Source organism: Erinaceus europaeus, chromosome 2, assembly GCF_950295315.1.
Source record: "Erinaceus europaeus chromosome 2, mEriEur2.1, whole genome shotgun sequence".
NCBI lineage: Eukaryota > Metazoa > Chordata > Mammalia > Eulipotyphla > Erinaceidae > Erinaceus > Erinaceus europaeus.
In genome coordinates, this window is record NC_080163.1 from 60,749,704 (window position 1) to 60,765,286 (window position 15,583).

Sequence of the window (15,583 nt, forward strand, 5' to 3'; positions counted from 1 at the left end):
TCTCCCCTTCCATCTTTTCTTCCCTACCTCTCTGCTTCCTTTTTTCTTTTTTTTTAAAAATATTTTATTTTTATTTATTTATTCCCTTTTGTTGCCCTTGTTGTTTTATTGTTGTAGTTATTATTGTTGTTGTCGTTGTTGGATAGGACAGAGAGAAATGGAGAGAGGAGGAGAAGACAGAGAGGAGGAGAGAAAGACAGACACCTGCAGACCTGCTTCACCGCCTGTGAAGCGACTCCCCTGCAGGTGGGGAGCCGGGGTTCGAACCGGGATCCTTATGCCGGTCCTTGTGCTTTGCGCCACCTGCGCTTAACCCGCTGCGCTACAGCCCGACTCCCTCTCCTTCCTTTTTTCTACCTAGAGAGACCGGGAAGCAGAGAAAAAGAGTGAAAGAAACCACAGCACTAAAGTTTCCTTTATGTGCTTTCAATTAATTGGGATTTAGTTGGCACACAACACCACTCACAGAACTAACCTTCTAATTTCAAATTGCCAGTCAGTTGTTTCAGTCATTTAAATAAAACTCCATTATTTTTCTCTTGATTCAAGATGTGGCCTTTTATCCTAGTTATGCTCCTTAAGTGATTTATGTTATTGTAGCTTTCTATTTTGTTAAAATTTCATTTTATCTCCTAGTTTTCCTTTATGTTAGCACTACAATTCTCTGTACAAATATAAAGTAATTTAAAATAAAAAAATTAAATCTCTCCTTCTTGATAACGTAGGAGATGAAAGTAAACATATTAAGATTTAGGCTACACTTAAAGAGAGAGACACCTGACATACTTGCATCACAACTCTTGAAGCTTGCCCTGTGCAGGTGGGGAGCTACTCATTAAAAAACTGGAAATATAGATAACTGATTTTAAATATGTGAAAGGTTGACCAAGCAGCAATGAGGATTCAACTATAATAAGAATATTTTTTGGTGGAAACAATAAGTACATAAAATTTTCTTTTACTAGACTTGGTAAATTGGAAGAGAGAAGATAACCGTAGGTAATCAAAATAGGTAACCTGGTCTAGAAATAGATTAGCTGTATAAGGAAAAATAGAGGTGATGAAGAACAACATAGAGTCTGGCTGATAAGCTGGGTAAACTGGAAAACAAGGTCAGAGAAGTATTAATCCACAGAAATAACACAGTGAGGTTATAAGTGGAATGAAGTAAATAAGCAATTATGGAAGGAGGAATGAGTTGGGGTAATAGGAGATTGTGGTGAATGGAAAAGAAACATTTCAGGAGGACTGGTTATTAGAGCGAGAGTGGGCAAACTGAAGCTGTGGAAGTCATCAGCTAGGCTCCCATTCTTCCAGGCATAATGATGAAAAAATTCTGGAAGGTGAACTTGAAGCTAAATGCTGTTCCTTTCCTATGAGAAGAGCAGTTTTCTACTTTGGGTATTGAGTCTCTGGGTATGAGAGGATACACATCCTCTCATGTCAGCTGGGAAAATCACATGGTTTACAAAGTTTGATATATTGGGTTGTCAGAAAAGTGGTGATGCATTTTTGCATAGAAAAATATATCCTGACTTCTCTGACAACCCAATATGTGTTTTTTTTTTAATCTTTATTTATTGGATAAGGACAGCCAGAAATCAAGAGGGAAGGGGGTGATAGAGAGGGAGATATACAGAGAGACACCTGCAGCACTGCTTTACCACTCGCAAAGCTATCCCCCTGCAGGTGGGGATTGGGGGCTCGAACCCACGTTGTAATACATTGTAATACATGCGCTCAATCAGGTGCGCCACCACCTGGCCCCAACCCAATACTTTTAAAACGGTCATGGGAAACATTCTAGAATCAAATTTTCCAAGGTTATTATTAATAGAGATAATTTGACAAATGCTTTAATTTATTTTTTAAATATTTATTTATTTATTCCCTTTTGTTGCCCTTGTTGTTTTTTATTGTTGTAGTTATTATTGTTATCGATGTTGTCGTTGTTGGGTAGGACAGAGAGAAATAGTGAGAGGAAGGGAAGACAGAGAGGAGGACAGAAAGACAGATACCTGCAGACCTGCTTCACCGCCTGTGAAGCGACTCCCCTGCAGGTGGGGAGCCGGGGGCTCAACCTGGCATCCTTCTGCTGGTCCTTGCACTTTGCGCCATGTGTACTTACCCGCTACCCTATCGCCTGACTCCCTGGAATGTAAGAATTTTTACCTTGAGTTGTGAGTTGCCCTTCTTGAGCCTGTACACAGCGAAGTTCTTCAATGGTTTCCTTAAGAGAATCTCTCTCTGTTCTTAACCGCTGGAGGAAGATTAAAAACAAGTTTATCCACTAGTGGTCTTTGCTCTCATTAACATAATAAGATACAGGATAGAAAAAAATATAGACTGAAAATGTTAACTGGTTATTTTCCACTTAACAATATTAAATATCTACCTAGTATAAAAGCTACCCTCAGTTAAACACAGGAAACAAAACTGTCTACTCCATCTTTAATAGGACCTTCAATTAAACATAAAAAAAATCAAAGACTTTAAATTAAAAATAATATTCAAAGGTCCAAAACATATCTAACGAGAACTGTCCTCTGTATTAATGAAAAAACCCAGAAACACAATATAGATGTATACAAAACTAATAATCAGAACAATGTAAAGAATGAAAAGTGATAGGAAAAGTAATTAAAAACTAAAGAAATATAATCTTTTAATTATTTCTGAAACACAAATGTATATCTATAACTTAAAAACAAAGTTTAATTTTTAAATTTACAAATATAATTAGTATAGTCAACATATAAATGTCATTATCTGAATTTCAGTAGTGCTCAAAACCAAGAGGCCTAGTATATATACTCACATCTTTTTCTTTTTGAAGACTGTCAACTTTTTCTTTTAGTCGCTTATATTCAAAATCTAATTTATCTGCTTTCTTTGATTCTTCAGATAATCTATTCTGTAGTTCTACTACCTAATATAGAAAGGTTCCATTAATTTTTGTAAATTACAACATTTAGAAAATATCATTTTCTTCTTACAACAGAAAACCCCTCCACACAGGTACAAAAAAACCAAAAGCGTATGATATAGCCCCCCTAACTCAGTGGAGAGACCTAGAAACAAAAATTCACCCATGAGTCGTGAAAAAATTTAAGCAACTTCTATTTCCTGATCTACTGATGATTATGTAACTGAAATCCTTTTAAGCCACCTTATGCACTAAAAGTGGTGGGTTAGTAAATAGGTAATTTTCAATTGGCAAAATCAATAAGGAAACTTGACTGTCTTAAAGTGAGTTAAAAAAAAAAAATACAACTTGTAAATCTGCAGCCAGAGCGTGATAATATGTGCATCTGTGTTTCCATTTTGCCACTTTCTTGTCTGACAAATTAATTGTGTGGTAGCTTAATGAGCAGAGTACAGGACTTACATGCATTTAGTCCCAAATTTAATCACAATACCATATATGCCAGAGTGGTGCTCAAGTTTGTCTTCCTCATGAAATAAAAATATTTCTTTTTAAAAAATTTTTATTTATTTATTTATTTTCCCTTTTGTTGCCCTTGTTGTCTTTTTTTATTGTTGTTGTAGTTATTGTTATTGATGTGGTTGTTATTGGATAGGACAGAGAGAAATGGAGAGAGGAGGGGAAGACAGAGGGGGGAGAGAAAGACAGACACCTGCAGACCTGCTTCACCTCCTGTGAAGCGACTCCCCTGCAGGTGGGGAGCCGGGGGCTGGAACCAGGATCCTTACACCGGTCCTTGCGCTTTGCGCCACCTGCGCTTAACCCACTGAGCTACCGCCCGACTCCCTCTTTCTTTTTTTTTTTTTTTTAAATATTTATTTATTTATTCCTTTTTGTTGCCCCTTGTTGTCTTTATCGTTGTAGTCTTTTTTTTTTTTTTTTTTTTAAAAAAAAGCAGTTCAAGTTAGTAATGCTGAAGAAATGTTGATATAAGCAAAACATGTCTAGTGGAACATGCGGCTTTAAACCACACCCCAATAGAACTTGTATTAAAAAAAATATTATTGGGGGTTCAAACAGTGGTGAATTTAAAAAAATTTTTTTAAAAAATTTATTTATTATTGGATAGAGACAGAAAGAGATTGAGAGGGAAGGAGATAAGGAGAGAGACAGAGAGATACCTGCAGCTCTACTTCACCACTTGTGAAGATTTTCCCCTGTAGGTGGGGGCCAATGGCTTGAACCTAGGTCTCTGCACACTACAGTAAGGGTGCTTAACTAGGTGTGCCACCATCTGGCCCCAGTACATCTTCTTAAATGCACACATTATAGTGCTTAAGGATCCTGGTTTAAGCCCCCAGTCTCCAGCAGCCCGGGGTGGGGGTGGGGGGTCCATAAGTGGTAAAACAGTAATGGAAATCCCCTTCTCAATGTCCTCCTTCCCCCTCATTTTTTCTGTCCAAAATAAATAAATATTAAAAGATTTAAAAAGAAAAATGTTATTGAAAAAGAAAATTAAATTCCAGATAAGTAGCAACTAAGTAGTATATTATATAATTTCACTATAAATTTCTAGGAAATTTTTGTTTACATTGTTTTTCAGTTATCTTTCCCTAAAAATAATGTTTTTTTATAGCACTTTTCTATTCTTTATTTTTTAATTGCATTTACAAAACAGCCCTATAAACTACATAAGACTAAACATAATAAATGTATGCATGATTTCCAGAACAAAATTATAAAAAAGAACTGAAAGATATTGAAGAACTGAATAAATGGAGAGGTAGTATGTTGACTGGTAGTAATATTTCCTCATATAGGTTTAAAAACAATCAGTGAAACTCCAATTCCTACAGGTCTCGGTTTAAGGAGAAAGAACATGTCTAAATATATAATTCTGGAAAAACAAAACAAAAAACAAGGGAAGGATAGAGCAATAACTCAGTGGTATAGGAAAAAGAATAAAGTATGAATATCTATAGTATCAAACATAAAAATCACTGAGAAATCTAAGATAATAAAGACAATGTAGGACTGGTGTAATAATAGAGAACAGAAAAAGGTGTTCAAAAACAAATCTATATAAGAATTTTAGAAAGAGATCCTTAATTTTCAGCCTATACGACAACCAATTCCAAGCTGAACTAACATCTTAGCTGTACAAAACAAACTTCAAATATATTTATAAATGTTTTAATATAAACAGGTATCAGTTCTATATCCTTTGTGAAATAATTTCTTAAACAAGGAAACGGGATGTTTTGCAATGTGCAAAAATCTAGGTTCAAGCCTGGCCCCCTCTGCACTGAAGGAAGTTTTGGTGCTGTAATTTCTTTTTCTTCACACCTGCAGACCTGCTACACCACTCGTGACGCTTTCCCCCTGCAGGTGGGGACTGCAGGCTTGAACCTGGGTACTTGTGCATCGAATTTTAACATGTGCTCAACCACCTAGCCTCTAGTACTGTATTTCTCTCTCTCTGCCTCAACTTAAAAATTTAGCCCACTAGAATGGCTGTGACCATGGAATGCGAGCTCAGACCGAAAGGCATGCAGAGGTTACACAGGCTCCTGTGCTAGACATAAATAGATATGGGCCCAAGGTTAGATCGATGGGGTTGATAGTTAACTGTTTATATACTTTTCCCATATTTGAGAGCTACTCTCTGCCCTGATCCAACTTTCTAGTCCTATTTCCAACTCTGACACCATCTTCCCAGGCAATACTTTCAGCCTACTTCCACATAAGCTGTTGGGGCTCAGGCAAAATTAGTAAAGTCATGGGCCCTTTGGAATATACCTAAAACAGTTTTCCTAGCTTCTTAAACATGAAGGCCCCAAATTTCAAATGTTATATTCTTATCTTTAGGTTCCTGACTATTAAATTGTTTTGCTTTATATCTTAATGCTTTTCAGCCACCAAATTGCAGATGCTACCATGATGCCAACCTGGGCAGAAGAGATCACAAATGTGTCCTAGGACCCCATCTCCCTAGAGCCATATCCCACTAGAGAAAGAAACAGGCTAGGGGTATGGAAAGACCTGCCAATGCCCATGTCCAGTGAAGAAACAATTACAGAAGTCATACCTTCCATTTTCTGCACCCCATAAAGAATTTTGGTTCAGGGAGTCAAGAGGTGGCGCAGTGGGTTAAGCACATGTACCGCAAAGTGTAAGGACCCGCGTAAGGATCCCGGTTAGAGCACCCAGCTCCCCACCTGCAAGGGAGTTGCTTCACAAGCGGTGAAGTAGATCTGCAGGTGTCTGTCTTTCTCTCCCTGTCTATGTCTTCCCCTCCTCTCTCTAGTTCTCTCTGTCCAATCAACAATGATATCAATAACCACAACAATGTTAAACAACAAGGGCAACAAAAGGGAATATATATATATAATTTTGATTCAAGTGCTGGTGCAGTGGCTCACCTCATTGAATGCACATATTACAGTGTGCAAGCGTCAACCCGGCTTTGACCTAGCACGTTATGATTGGGCCCTCCTCAATCGCTATCGAACAGGCCATGGCCGGTGCGCTGCTATGTTCCATCGCTGGGGAGCCAGAGACGACCCGAACTGCCCCTGCGGCTACAGACTATGACCCACATAGTCAACGACTGCCACCTCTCCAGATTCAAAGGAGGTCTCGAAACTTTACATCAGGCTCAACCTGACGCTGTTGACTGGCTACGGAAGAAGGGCAAACGCTAGAAGAACAGTGTGCAAGGACCCAGGTTAAAGCCCCTGGTCCCTACCTGTAGGGGAGAGCTTTGTAAGTGGTGAAGTAGTGTTGCAAGTATCTCACTATTCAGCTCTGGCTTATAGTGGTGAGGGGGATTGAACCTGGGACTTTGGAGCCTTAGGCATGTCTCTCTCCCTATCTCCCTTGCACTCTCAATTTCTTTTTTTTTAAAAAGTTATTTATTCCCTTTTGTTGCCCTTGTTGTTTTATTATTGTCGTCATTGTTGGATAGGACAGAGAGAAATAGAGAGAGGAGGGGATGACAGAGAGGGGGAGAAAAAGATACACACCTGCAGATCTACTTCACCGCTTGTGAAGCGACTCCCCTGCAGGTGGGGAGCTGGTGGCTCTAACCGTGATCCTTACGCAGGTCCTTACACTTTGCAATTAACCCACTGTGCCACCACCGACTCCCTCACTATGAATTTTTTAAATGAACAAAAGATACAAATAGACTATTCACCAAAGAAATGTGATCAGTAAATCTATTTGTAACTAGTATAATCATCATAAGACACTATTCTATATACATTCAACTGGCAAAATTTCAAGTATGATAATACTATGTAGTGTTGATACAGACCAAGAACAATTTAAACCAAGTGTTAACTGGTAGTACAATCACTTTGGAGAATAATTTGGTGATCTCTAGTTAAAGATACTACAGTAAAGTTCATATAAAATTTCTGAAACTTTCATACATGTATGAAAAAGGATGTTTAATATTATGCATAGTGTAATTTCTTGCAACATTAAAAATGTCAAAACTTCCTATAAATTCTTTAATAGGAAAAAGTATAAATTATGATATCAATAGCAGTATAAATAAATAAATGGCATAAAGCCCTAGATAGATCAACATTTAAAAAAGAGACATAATTTACAAGTTCAATAGTTGCCACAAGCAAGTCACAGAACTGTACTTTTATTTGAACATTTATATAAAGCACTGAAACATGTCAATAATGCTATAAAGTAGTAGAAAAAAATATACATGAAGTCCAAAGGTCCATGAGAATGAAAACCACAAGCCAGCAGTGGCCATTTCTTTTTTTTTTTTCCCTTTCTGAATATTTACTTATTCCCTTTTGTTGCCCTTGTTGTTGTAGTTATTGTTGTTGTTGTTGGGTAGGACAGAGAGAAATGGGAGAGAGGAGGGGAAGACAGAGATGAGGAGAGAAAGATAATCACCTGCAGACCTGCTTCACTATTTGTGAAGCGACTCCCCTACAGGTGGGGAGCCAGGGGCTCGAACCTGGATCGTTATGCTGGTCCTTGCACTTCTCACCATATGCACTTAGCCCACTGCGCTACCGCCTGACTCCCAGTAGTGGCTGTTTCTTATGCCTTCCTATGCATTCACTGATTTTTCTCTATTTCTTAAATATTAAACAGTACATTAAAGGAATACACACATCTACTACAGAGATCATTTGTTAACCTCTGAATAAGAACTTTAAGTACAATTAATAATGTAAACAGAAATCAGTAGATTTCTGATAAGCCATAATGTTATAACAGAAAACTTGCTTGAAAACATTAAGAAACTTTGCTACTGGTTTTACCTGTCTTTTGTATGTCTCAAGTTGACTTCGAGCTGCATTGGCTTTTCTTAACTCTTCCTCCAGACTGACAGTGTTCTGCATATACATGGTATTCTTCTCTTCTAAGAGTTTAACCTGCCGCCTCAAATCACCAAGATCTTCTAGCTTCTTTTTATATGATTCTACCTGACCTTCTAGTTTCGACACTTTATCAGAAGAATGTCTAGAATGAGACCAGAAGTCAGAAAGAAATCCACAATAGCAAAGACATTCTATATAGTGCTAGGGATATCAATATTTTATACATTTTAATGAAAGTACAAGACCTAAGGTGAGTCTAGGTTATTATTATTATTATTATTTGCTGGGGTTAAAAAATATGAGCAAAATTACAGCAAAACAAAGAGATCATTGTATATGGAAAGCAACTATGAATGGGTTGCCAGAAGAGTCAAATTAACATAGAAGCAAAATGAATTAAGCAGTGAACACATGATTTGGCAATTTAGAATATTATAGTGACCATACAAAAAAGCTATATCAGTGGCATGATGGGGGCAGATAGTGGCTCCAGGGTGTTGAGGAAAGGACATAAATTTTACCTGTGTAATGTAAATTGTTTTCAAGAGGAGAAATAAGCCTCTTTTTCTAAGATAAGAGAGACCTAAACATATAAATATGTACTTAAAGAGGGAAAGTCTAAACAGGAAAAGTAAGTGATGTAACATCATTCCTGTGTAGGCAACATGGGCTGAGAACCAGAGCAATGAAGGAATCAGCCATAAACAGAAGGGAGAATAATGAGCGGGGCTAGAGAGCATAATGGTTATGCAAACAGACATTCATGCCTGAGGCTTTGAGGTCCTAAATTCAATCCCCTGCACTACCATAAACCAGAGCTGATCAGTGCTCTGGTTAAAATATAACAACAACAACAACCACCACCACCACAACAACAATATACTATGTAGGGGGAAAAATGGATGGAATATAGAGAATTTAGAAGGTACAGAAGATAAAGGGCATACTGTACCACAAATCAGCTTCCTCTATAAAGCAGGAGACAAGAGTCTCTTAGTTTTTAATTAATGGCAATCTAGCCACACACTATGAGTAGATATGTGGCAGCATCTTTTTTTTCCTTTTCTTTATTTATTAGAGACAAAAAGAATTCGAAAGGGAAGGGGAGAGTACAAAGGGAGGGAGGGAGAGATGGGGAAAGGGAGAGAGGGAGGGAGGGAGAGAGAGAGAGAGAGAGAGGCAGACCAAGAACTGAAGTACTGCTTCATCACTCACAAAGCTTCCCTGCTGAAGGTGGGACTGGGAGCTTGAACCTGGGTTGTTGGCATTGTTAACGTGTGCTCACCCAAGTGCACCACCACCTGGGCCAAGAGACTAGGTTCTTTGCTGACACTAGGCATCACAGAGGTGAGCTGTGGTGGGCATGTAGGTGAAAAAAACTATAAAAACGTAAAACAGCTACAAATGAAAAGAGAGCTGAAGCTTTCAACTAATGGACGGTTGGTGGGGAGCAATTGTAAGAACCCAGTTCTGAACAATGATAATTTACAAAACTAAGTATCATGTGATTTCCTCAATATTCAAATATCAGAAATGTAAAATATAGATAGATGCAACAGGTGCCAAAAATTAAATAAGCGGAATGTTAGGGGGAAAAGGTGGCAGGAGTGAAGAAAACCCGTTGAGGTAAGAGAGGAAGTTAGCTTAAAAAGGTCTGGCAAATAAGCCATGTTGCGATATGATAGCATCTGAGAAGACAGAAGACCAAATGACCTAGGGCTTACAGTTGAAGAACAGAAGTATTAAGAAGAAAAGCTCCAGACTTATTAGAGTATGAAGTGATGGTCAGAGATGGGAGTTATATTTGAAGATGTTTATATGACATTTGCTTGGCCAAACCCTGTGTCATGTGTTTACAAAGATAAACTCCATGGAGAAACCTGAGGTAGGTGTGAGCAGTAAAATTCTTCTGAGGCATGACAGATCTGAAATTCTACAGAGATAGTAAGATTTCTTACCTAAGAACATCTATTTCATCTTTTAGAGACTGAGCTTCATCTGCCAAAGTAGTTAGTTCATCATTTTGTTGCCTAAGTTCAGAGATTTCCTTCTCTAACTCTTCACAGCGTATTCGGTAATCATCTTTGGCTGCTTCCAATCTGTAAACAAAACAGCGAAAAAATAGTCTACTCTCTTATAATTCTCTTTAGATAAATAAAATTTATGAAATTAAATTCTTTTTAAATATAACCCAAGCTTTTGTGACCATAAGCTATATTCTCAAGTTATATGCATAGTTTGGATTCTACTATTTTTTTAAAAAACAATTTTTTATTATTATCTTTATTGGATTGAAACAGCCAAGAATCAAGAAGGAAGAGGGTGACAGAGAGGGAGAATAGACAGACACCTGCAACACTGCTTCACCACCCCCCTGCAGGTAGGGACTGGGGTTCGAACCCGGCTCCTTGTATACCACTCAACAAGGTATACCACCACCCAGCCTGGTTCTACTATTGTTTAAGTGGATTTAAACCTTGAAAGTCACAAATGCTTTAAAACATTCTACAAGCAAAATGTAATAATAAAAATAAGCCAGATGCATTGTTTGATTAGAAAAAATAAAATAGTGGTATCAATAAATATGTAGTACAAGTAGGATATCTGTTGAAATTATCTCAAAATATAATGTTACAATAGGTATTCTGGAAAAATGAAAGTAATAGACACTAGTTTCCCTTATAGTGAATATGTAGCACAATTCAAATAACAGTTTAAAAACTAACCAGAATTTAGAAACAGACTTAAACAGAGTTATATATACATATTTTACTATCTGCGAATTCAGTTATTTGAAGATGCAAATAAAGGTTTCCAAACTTCTAGTCTCAGGACCCTGTCACACTCTTAAAATTGCTGAGATTCAAAAGAATTTTTTTTTTTTTTTGGCCTCCAGAGTTATTGCTGGGGCTCGTGCCTGTACTACAAATCCACTGTTCCTGGCAGCCATTTTTTTTCATTGTTGGGGTAGGACAGAGAGAAACTGAGAGAGGAGGGGAAGACAACAGAGAGAGGAGATAAAGACAGGCACCTGCAGACCTGCTTCACAGCTTGTAAAGTGACCCCCTCCAAGTAGAGAGCTGGGGGGCTTGAACTGGGATCCCTAAGCTGGTCCTTGTGCTTCACACTATGTGTGCTACAGCCCAGCCCCCTCAAAAGAACTTCTGCCTATATGTTTTTTTTTTTTTTGAGGGGATTAATGGTTTACAGGAAACAATAAATACACTTGTTTATATATGTTTAAAATTTCTGTTTTCTGCAAAACACCAGTCCTCTGCCTAGGCCCTCCTCTACCATGGTGCCCACCAGGACCTGTAAGACCCTCAGAGTCCTTTACTTTGATACATTGCCTACATGTTTGATCTATACTTGTTACAACTTCAAACAAAAATCTAAATATATTTACTTGTACTCAGTTATATTTTTCCTGTTAGGAAGTAAAAGAAGATACAGCAACACTTTACTGAATAATGAATGATAGAAGGTATGTTACTATTTAAATTACTTTGATAAAGTCAAGATATAATTGATAATAGATATTCTTTTTTTTTTTTTTTTTTTTGTCATTACCAGGGCTTCACCACTATGAGCTGACTTTTTCAGATACACACACACACACACGAAACGGCATTACAGCGCCAAAATTTCTTCCAGTGTGCTTGGGAGCAAGCTTGACCTTGGATTGAATGCATGACAAAGCAGGCATGCTATCCTGATGAACTGTGTTGCTGGTTCCTTTAGTATCTTTTACTGTTTTAACAGTGGGAAACTATGATTAGATAAGCTGCCAAGTTATAAGAAAATATTTTTTATTGCACTGCTAAACATTTCAATGTTGTAGTTTTGTTAAAAGTCTGCCAGACTGTTCCTTTAATTAGTTTAAGTAAGTATATATATCTACATTCATGTACCTGGCCTTTGTACTTTTTTTTTTTAATTTTTTTTATTACTTTGACATTCTTCTGTGGCAGTATGGGGCATATTCACATTTTTTATTTTAAAAGTTATTTCTGATTTTGTGTGAATTTACTCTTTCTTGTATGCACTAGATCTTACTAAGTATTTGTCTATCTTTAAATTTTTTCCTCCCTCTGCATTACTTGGCAAAAAGCATTGAGGGAACAAGGGTGAGGCTGGTGTTTATTTCCTTCCTGTCTCACATAGCTATACTTCAGTTACAGCATTCTGCCTCATATAATACTGAAGACATAATTGCTCATCAACTGTGAAGTTATTTCATGATGTGTGGCAAGGCTTTTTGGGAGTTGATACACAGTCTCCTTGGTTTTCAGTTACTCATAAGCCCTAACACTACATCTAAAGAATGTAAGCATTTAACTTTGTTACTAAATTTTTAATGATTTTAGGGAGAGGTCCTTTACCTGAAGGTTTCTTCTTGGAGCTGTTCTAGTTGAGTCTGGAGCTGCAGGTGCCTTCTGCCTGCCGGACTGTTAGGATCTTCTATAGAATCAGACTGATTAAGTCTTTCCATTAATATTTGATTCTCTGCCAACAGACTACTCTTCTCTTCTTGCAATGCTGCAACCTGTTAGAACACAGGAAGATAGCAGTTGTCCTCTCATCATACTGGCATCAGTTGTATCACTTGTAAATTACCATTACAAAATAAAGTCCTTTAAAAAGAAATACAATCAACCTCTAATTCAGAATACAGCACAGGCAGAGTAATATACAGAGTAAGTAAGACTTTATCCCTTATCTTACATGTGAAATGATAGTTCACCAAAGGATAGATGGATACATGTGTGTGTGCATGCGTGCACATATCTCAACTAAGGACATAAAAGGATATATATATATTCATGACCAACCTTCACAGAGGTGTAAATCAAAACTACAATATCAGATATATTTCCACTAGAATGGCTAAAATTAAAAGACTACAGCAAGTGAAGCTTGGTGTAGATGTAGAACAAATGAAGCTCTCATTTTTTGGGGAGAGGGGAGAGGGGAGAGGAAATGTTTCAAATACTTTGGAAAACAAGTTAGCATTTTCTTAAAAAAAAAAAAAAGATTCACTACCAATCATTCTACTCCTGTACATTTACTAGAGAAAAATAAAACCATTAAATCTACATAAAAATTTATAAAGAATATCTAGGGTGGAGGGTAATAGGACAATTTTTACGCAAAGAGACTCTCATGCCTGTGGCTCCAAAGCCTCAGGTTCAATCCCCCCTCACCACAAGCCAGAGCTGAATAGTGCTCTGGTAAAAAAGAAAAAAATCAGGAACAACAAAATGTTCATTAATAGGTGAATACATAAAGTGTAGTCTAGAGGGAGTTGGGCGGTAGCGCAGTGGGTTCGTGAGGCACAAGGACTGGCGTAAGGATCCCGGTTTGAGCCCCTGGCTCTACATCTGCAGGGGAGTCACTTCACAGGTGGTGAAGCAGGTCTACAGGTGTTTATCTTTCTCTCCCCCTCTCTGCATTTCTTTATGTCCTATCTAACAATGATGACATCAATAACAACCACAATAATAACTACAACAATAATAATAGTAAAAAACAAGGGCAACCAAAAGGGAAAATAAATAAATATAAAAAACTTTAAAAAATAAAGTGTAGTCTAGATAATACTGTGTCCTTTGGGACAAAACGGATGGAATTGGAAGTGATTATGCTAGGAGAAATAAGTGAAGAGATGAAAGACAACTAACCAGATGGTTTCACTCATATGTGGAATCTAGAGATCTAATTTACATGAACTTACATATATGTAATGAATAAAATAATCCAAACAAAACAGAAGCAAGCAAATTGTAAGACTTATGAGGACTATGGTGGTTATCTTTGGGAGGTGAGAAAGTGGGGATACGGAAATTTGGTTGTGAGTGTGGTGTGAAACTATACAATGTAATCTTACAGTCTTTAACATACTATTAATAATAAATTTAAAAAATATAGAACTCTTTTCTATCTGAATTCGGAAGGCATCGCCAATGATGTGAATCCAATTACAAAGGAGACTAAAATAAAAATAAACCAATGGGACTACATCAAATTAAAATGCTTCTGCACAGCAAAAGGAACCACTACCTAAACAAAGAAACCCCTTAGAGAATGGGAAATCCTTACATGCCCTATTATCAGACAAGAGGTTAATAACCAAAAAATATAAGCAGCTCACTAAACTCAGCAGCAACAACAACAATAAAAAAACAAACAAGCAAAAACTCAAAAAACAAATGATCCCATCCAAAAATAGGGTGAGGATATGAACAGAATATTCATCAAAGAGGAGATCCAAAAAGACATGAGAAAAGAATGTTCAAAGTCACTGACTGTCAGAGAAATGCAAATAAAGACAACAATGAAATAACCACTGCACTCCTGTGAATGTCATACATCAGAAAAGGTAGCAGCAACAAATGCTGGAGAGGTTGTGGGGACAAAGGAAGCCCTCCTGCACTGCTGGTGGGAATGCCAACTGGTCCAATCCCTGTGGAGAGCAGTCTGGAGAACTCTCAGAAGGCTAGAAGTGGGGCAGGGGTAGATAGCATAATGCTTATGCAAACAGATGACCATGCCTGAGGCTCCAAAGTCCCAGATTCAATCCCTTGCACCACCTTAAATCAGAGCTGAGCAGTGCTCTGGCAAAAAAAAAAAAAAAAGGTTAGAAAGTGGACTTACCCAATGACCCTGCAGTTCCTCTCCTGGGGATACATCCCAAAGAACCAAAGACAACCATCCAAAAAGATTTGTGTATACCTATGTTCATAGCAGCACAATTTGTAACAGCCAAAACCTGGAAGCAACCCAGGTGTCCAACAACAGATGATTGGCTGAGTAAATTGTGGTATAAAAACACAATGGACTACTACTCAGCTATTAAAAATAGTGAATTCATTTTCTTCATCTCATCTTGGATGACCCTGAACAAATTATGTTTAATGAGATCAGCAAGAAAGAGAAGGAAGAATATGGGATGATTTCACTCATAGATAGAAGTTGAAAAACAAGAACAGAAGGGAACACACAAAGCGGAACTTGGACTGGAATTGGTGTATTGCACCAAAATAAAAGACTGTGAGGTGGGGGGAGGGTTCAGGTCCTGGAACATGATGGCAGAGGACCTAGTGGGGGTTGAATGGAATTGTAGAAAACTCAGAAATGTTACACATGTACAAACTACTGTATTTTACTGTTGTCTGTAAACCATTAACCCCCTCCAGTAAACAAGTTAAAATAATATTAATAGTAATATAATAATAATAAAACCCTGTTCATGGGGGCTATGTAGTGGTGTACTGTGTTAGGCGCAGGTAGTATGAAG

The 15,583-nt window shown here is 37.5% G+C and overlaps 1 protein-coding gene across 1 annotated transcript in view; it reads right to left on the reverse strand.

Annotated features, from left to right (window-relative positions):
* HOOK3 (hook microtubule tethering protein 3) overlaps positions 1 to 15,583 on the reverse strand; it is a 103,630-nt gene that overhangs the window by 33,897 nt on the left and 54,150 nt on the right. Inside the window, exons 9-13 of the mRNA XM_060181586.1 lie at positions 12,669 to 12,832; positions 10,245 to 10,385; positions 8,227 to 8,428; positions 2,819 to 2,929; positions 2,173 to 2,260 (exon numbers count right to left, since the gene is read on the reverse strand). Of these exons, the coding sequence (XP_060037569.1) occupies positions 2,173 to 2,260; positions 2,819 to 2,929; positions 8,227 to 8,428; positions 10,245 to 10,385; positions 12,669 to 12,832 (706 nt within the window). The remainder of the gene's footprint in view (positions 1 to 2,172; positions 2,261 to 2,818; positions 2,930 to 8,226; positions 8,429 to 10,244; positions 10,386 to 12,668; positions 12,833 to 15,583) is intronic.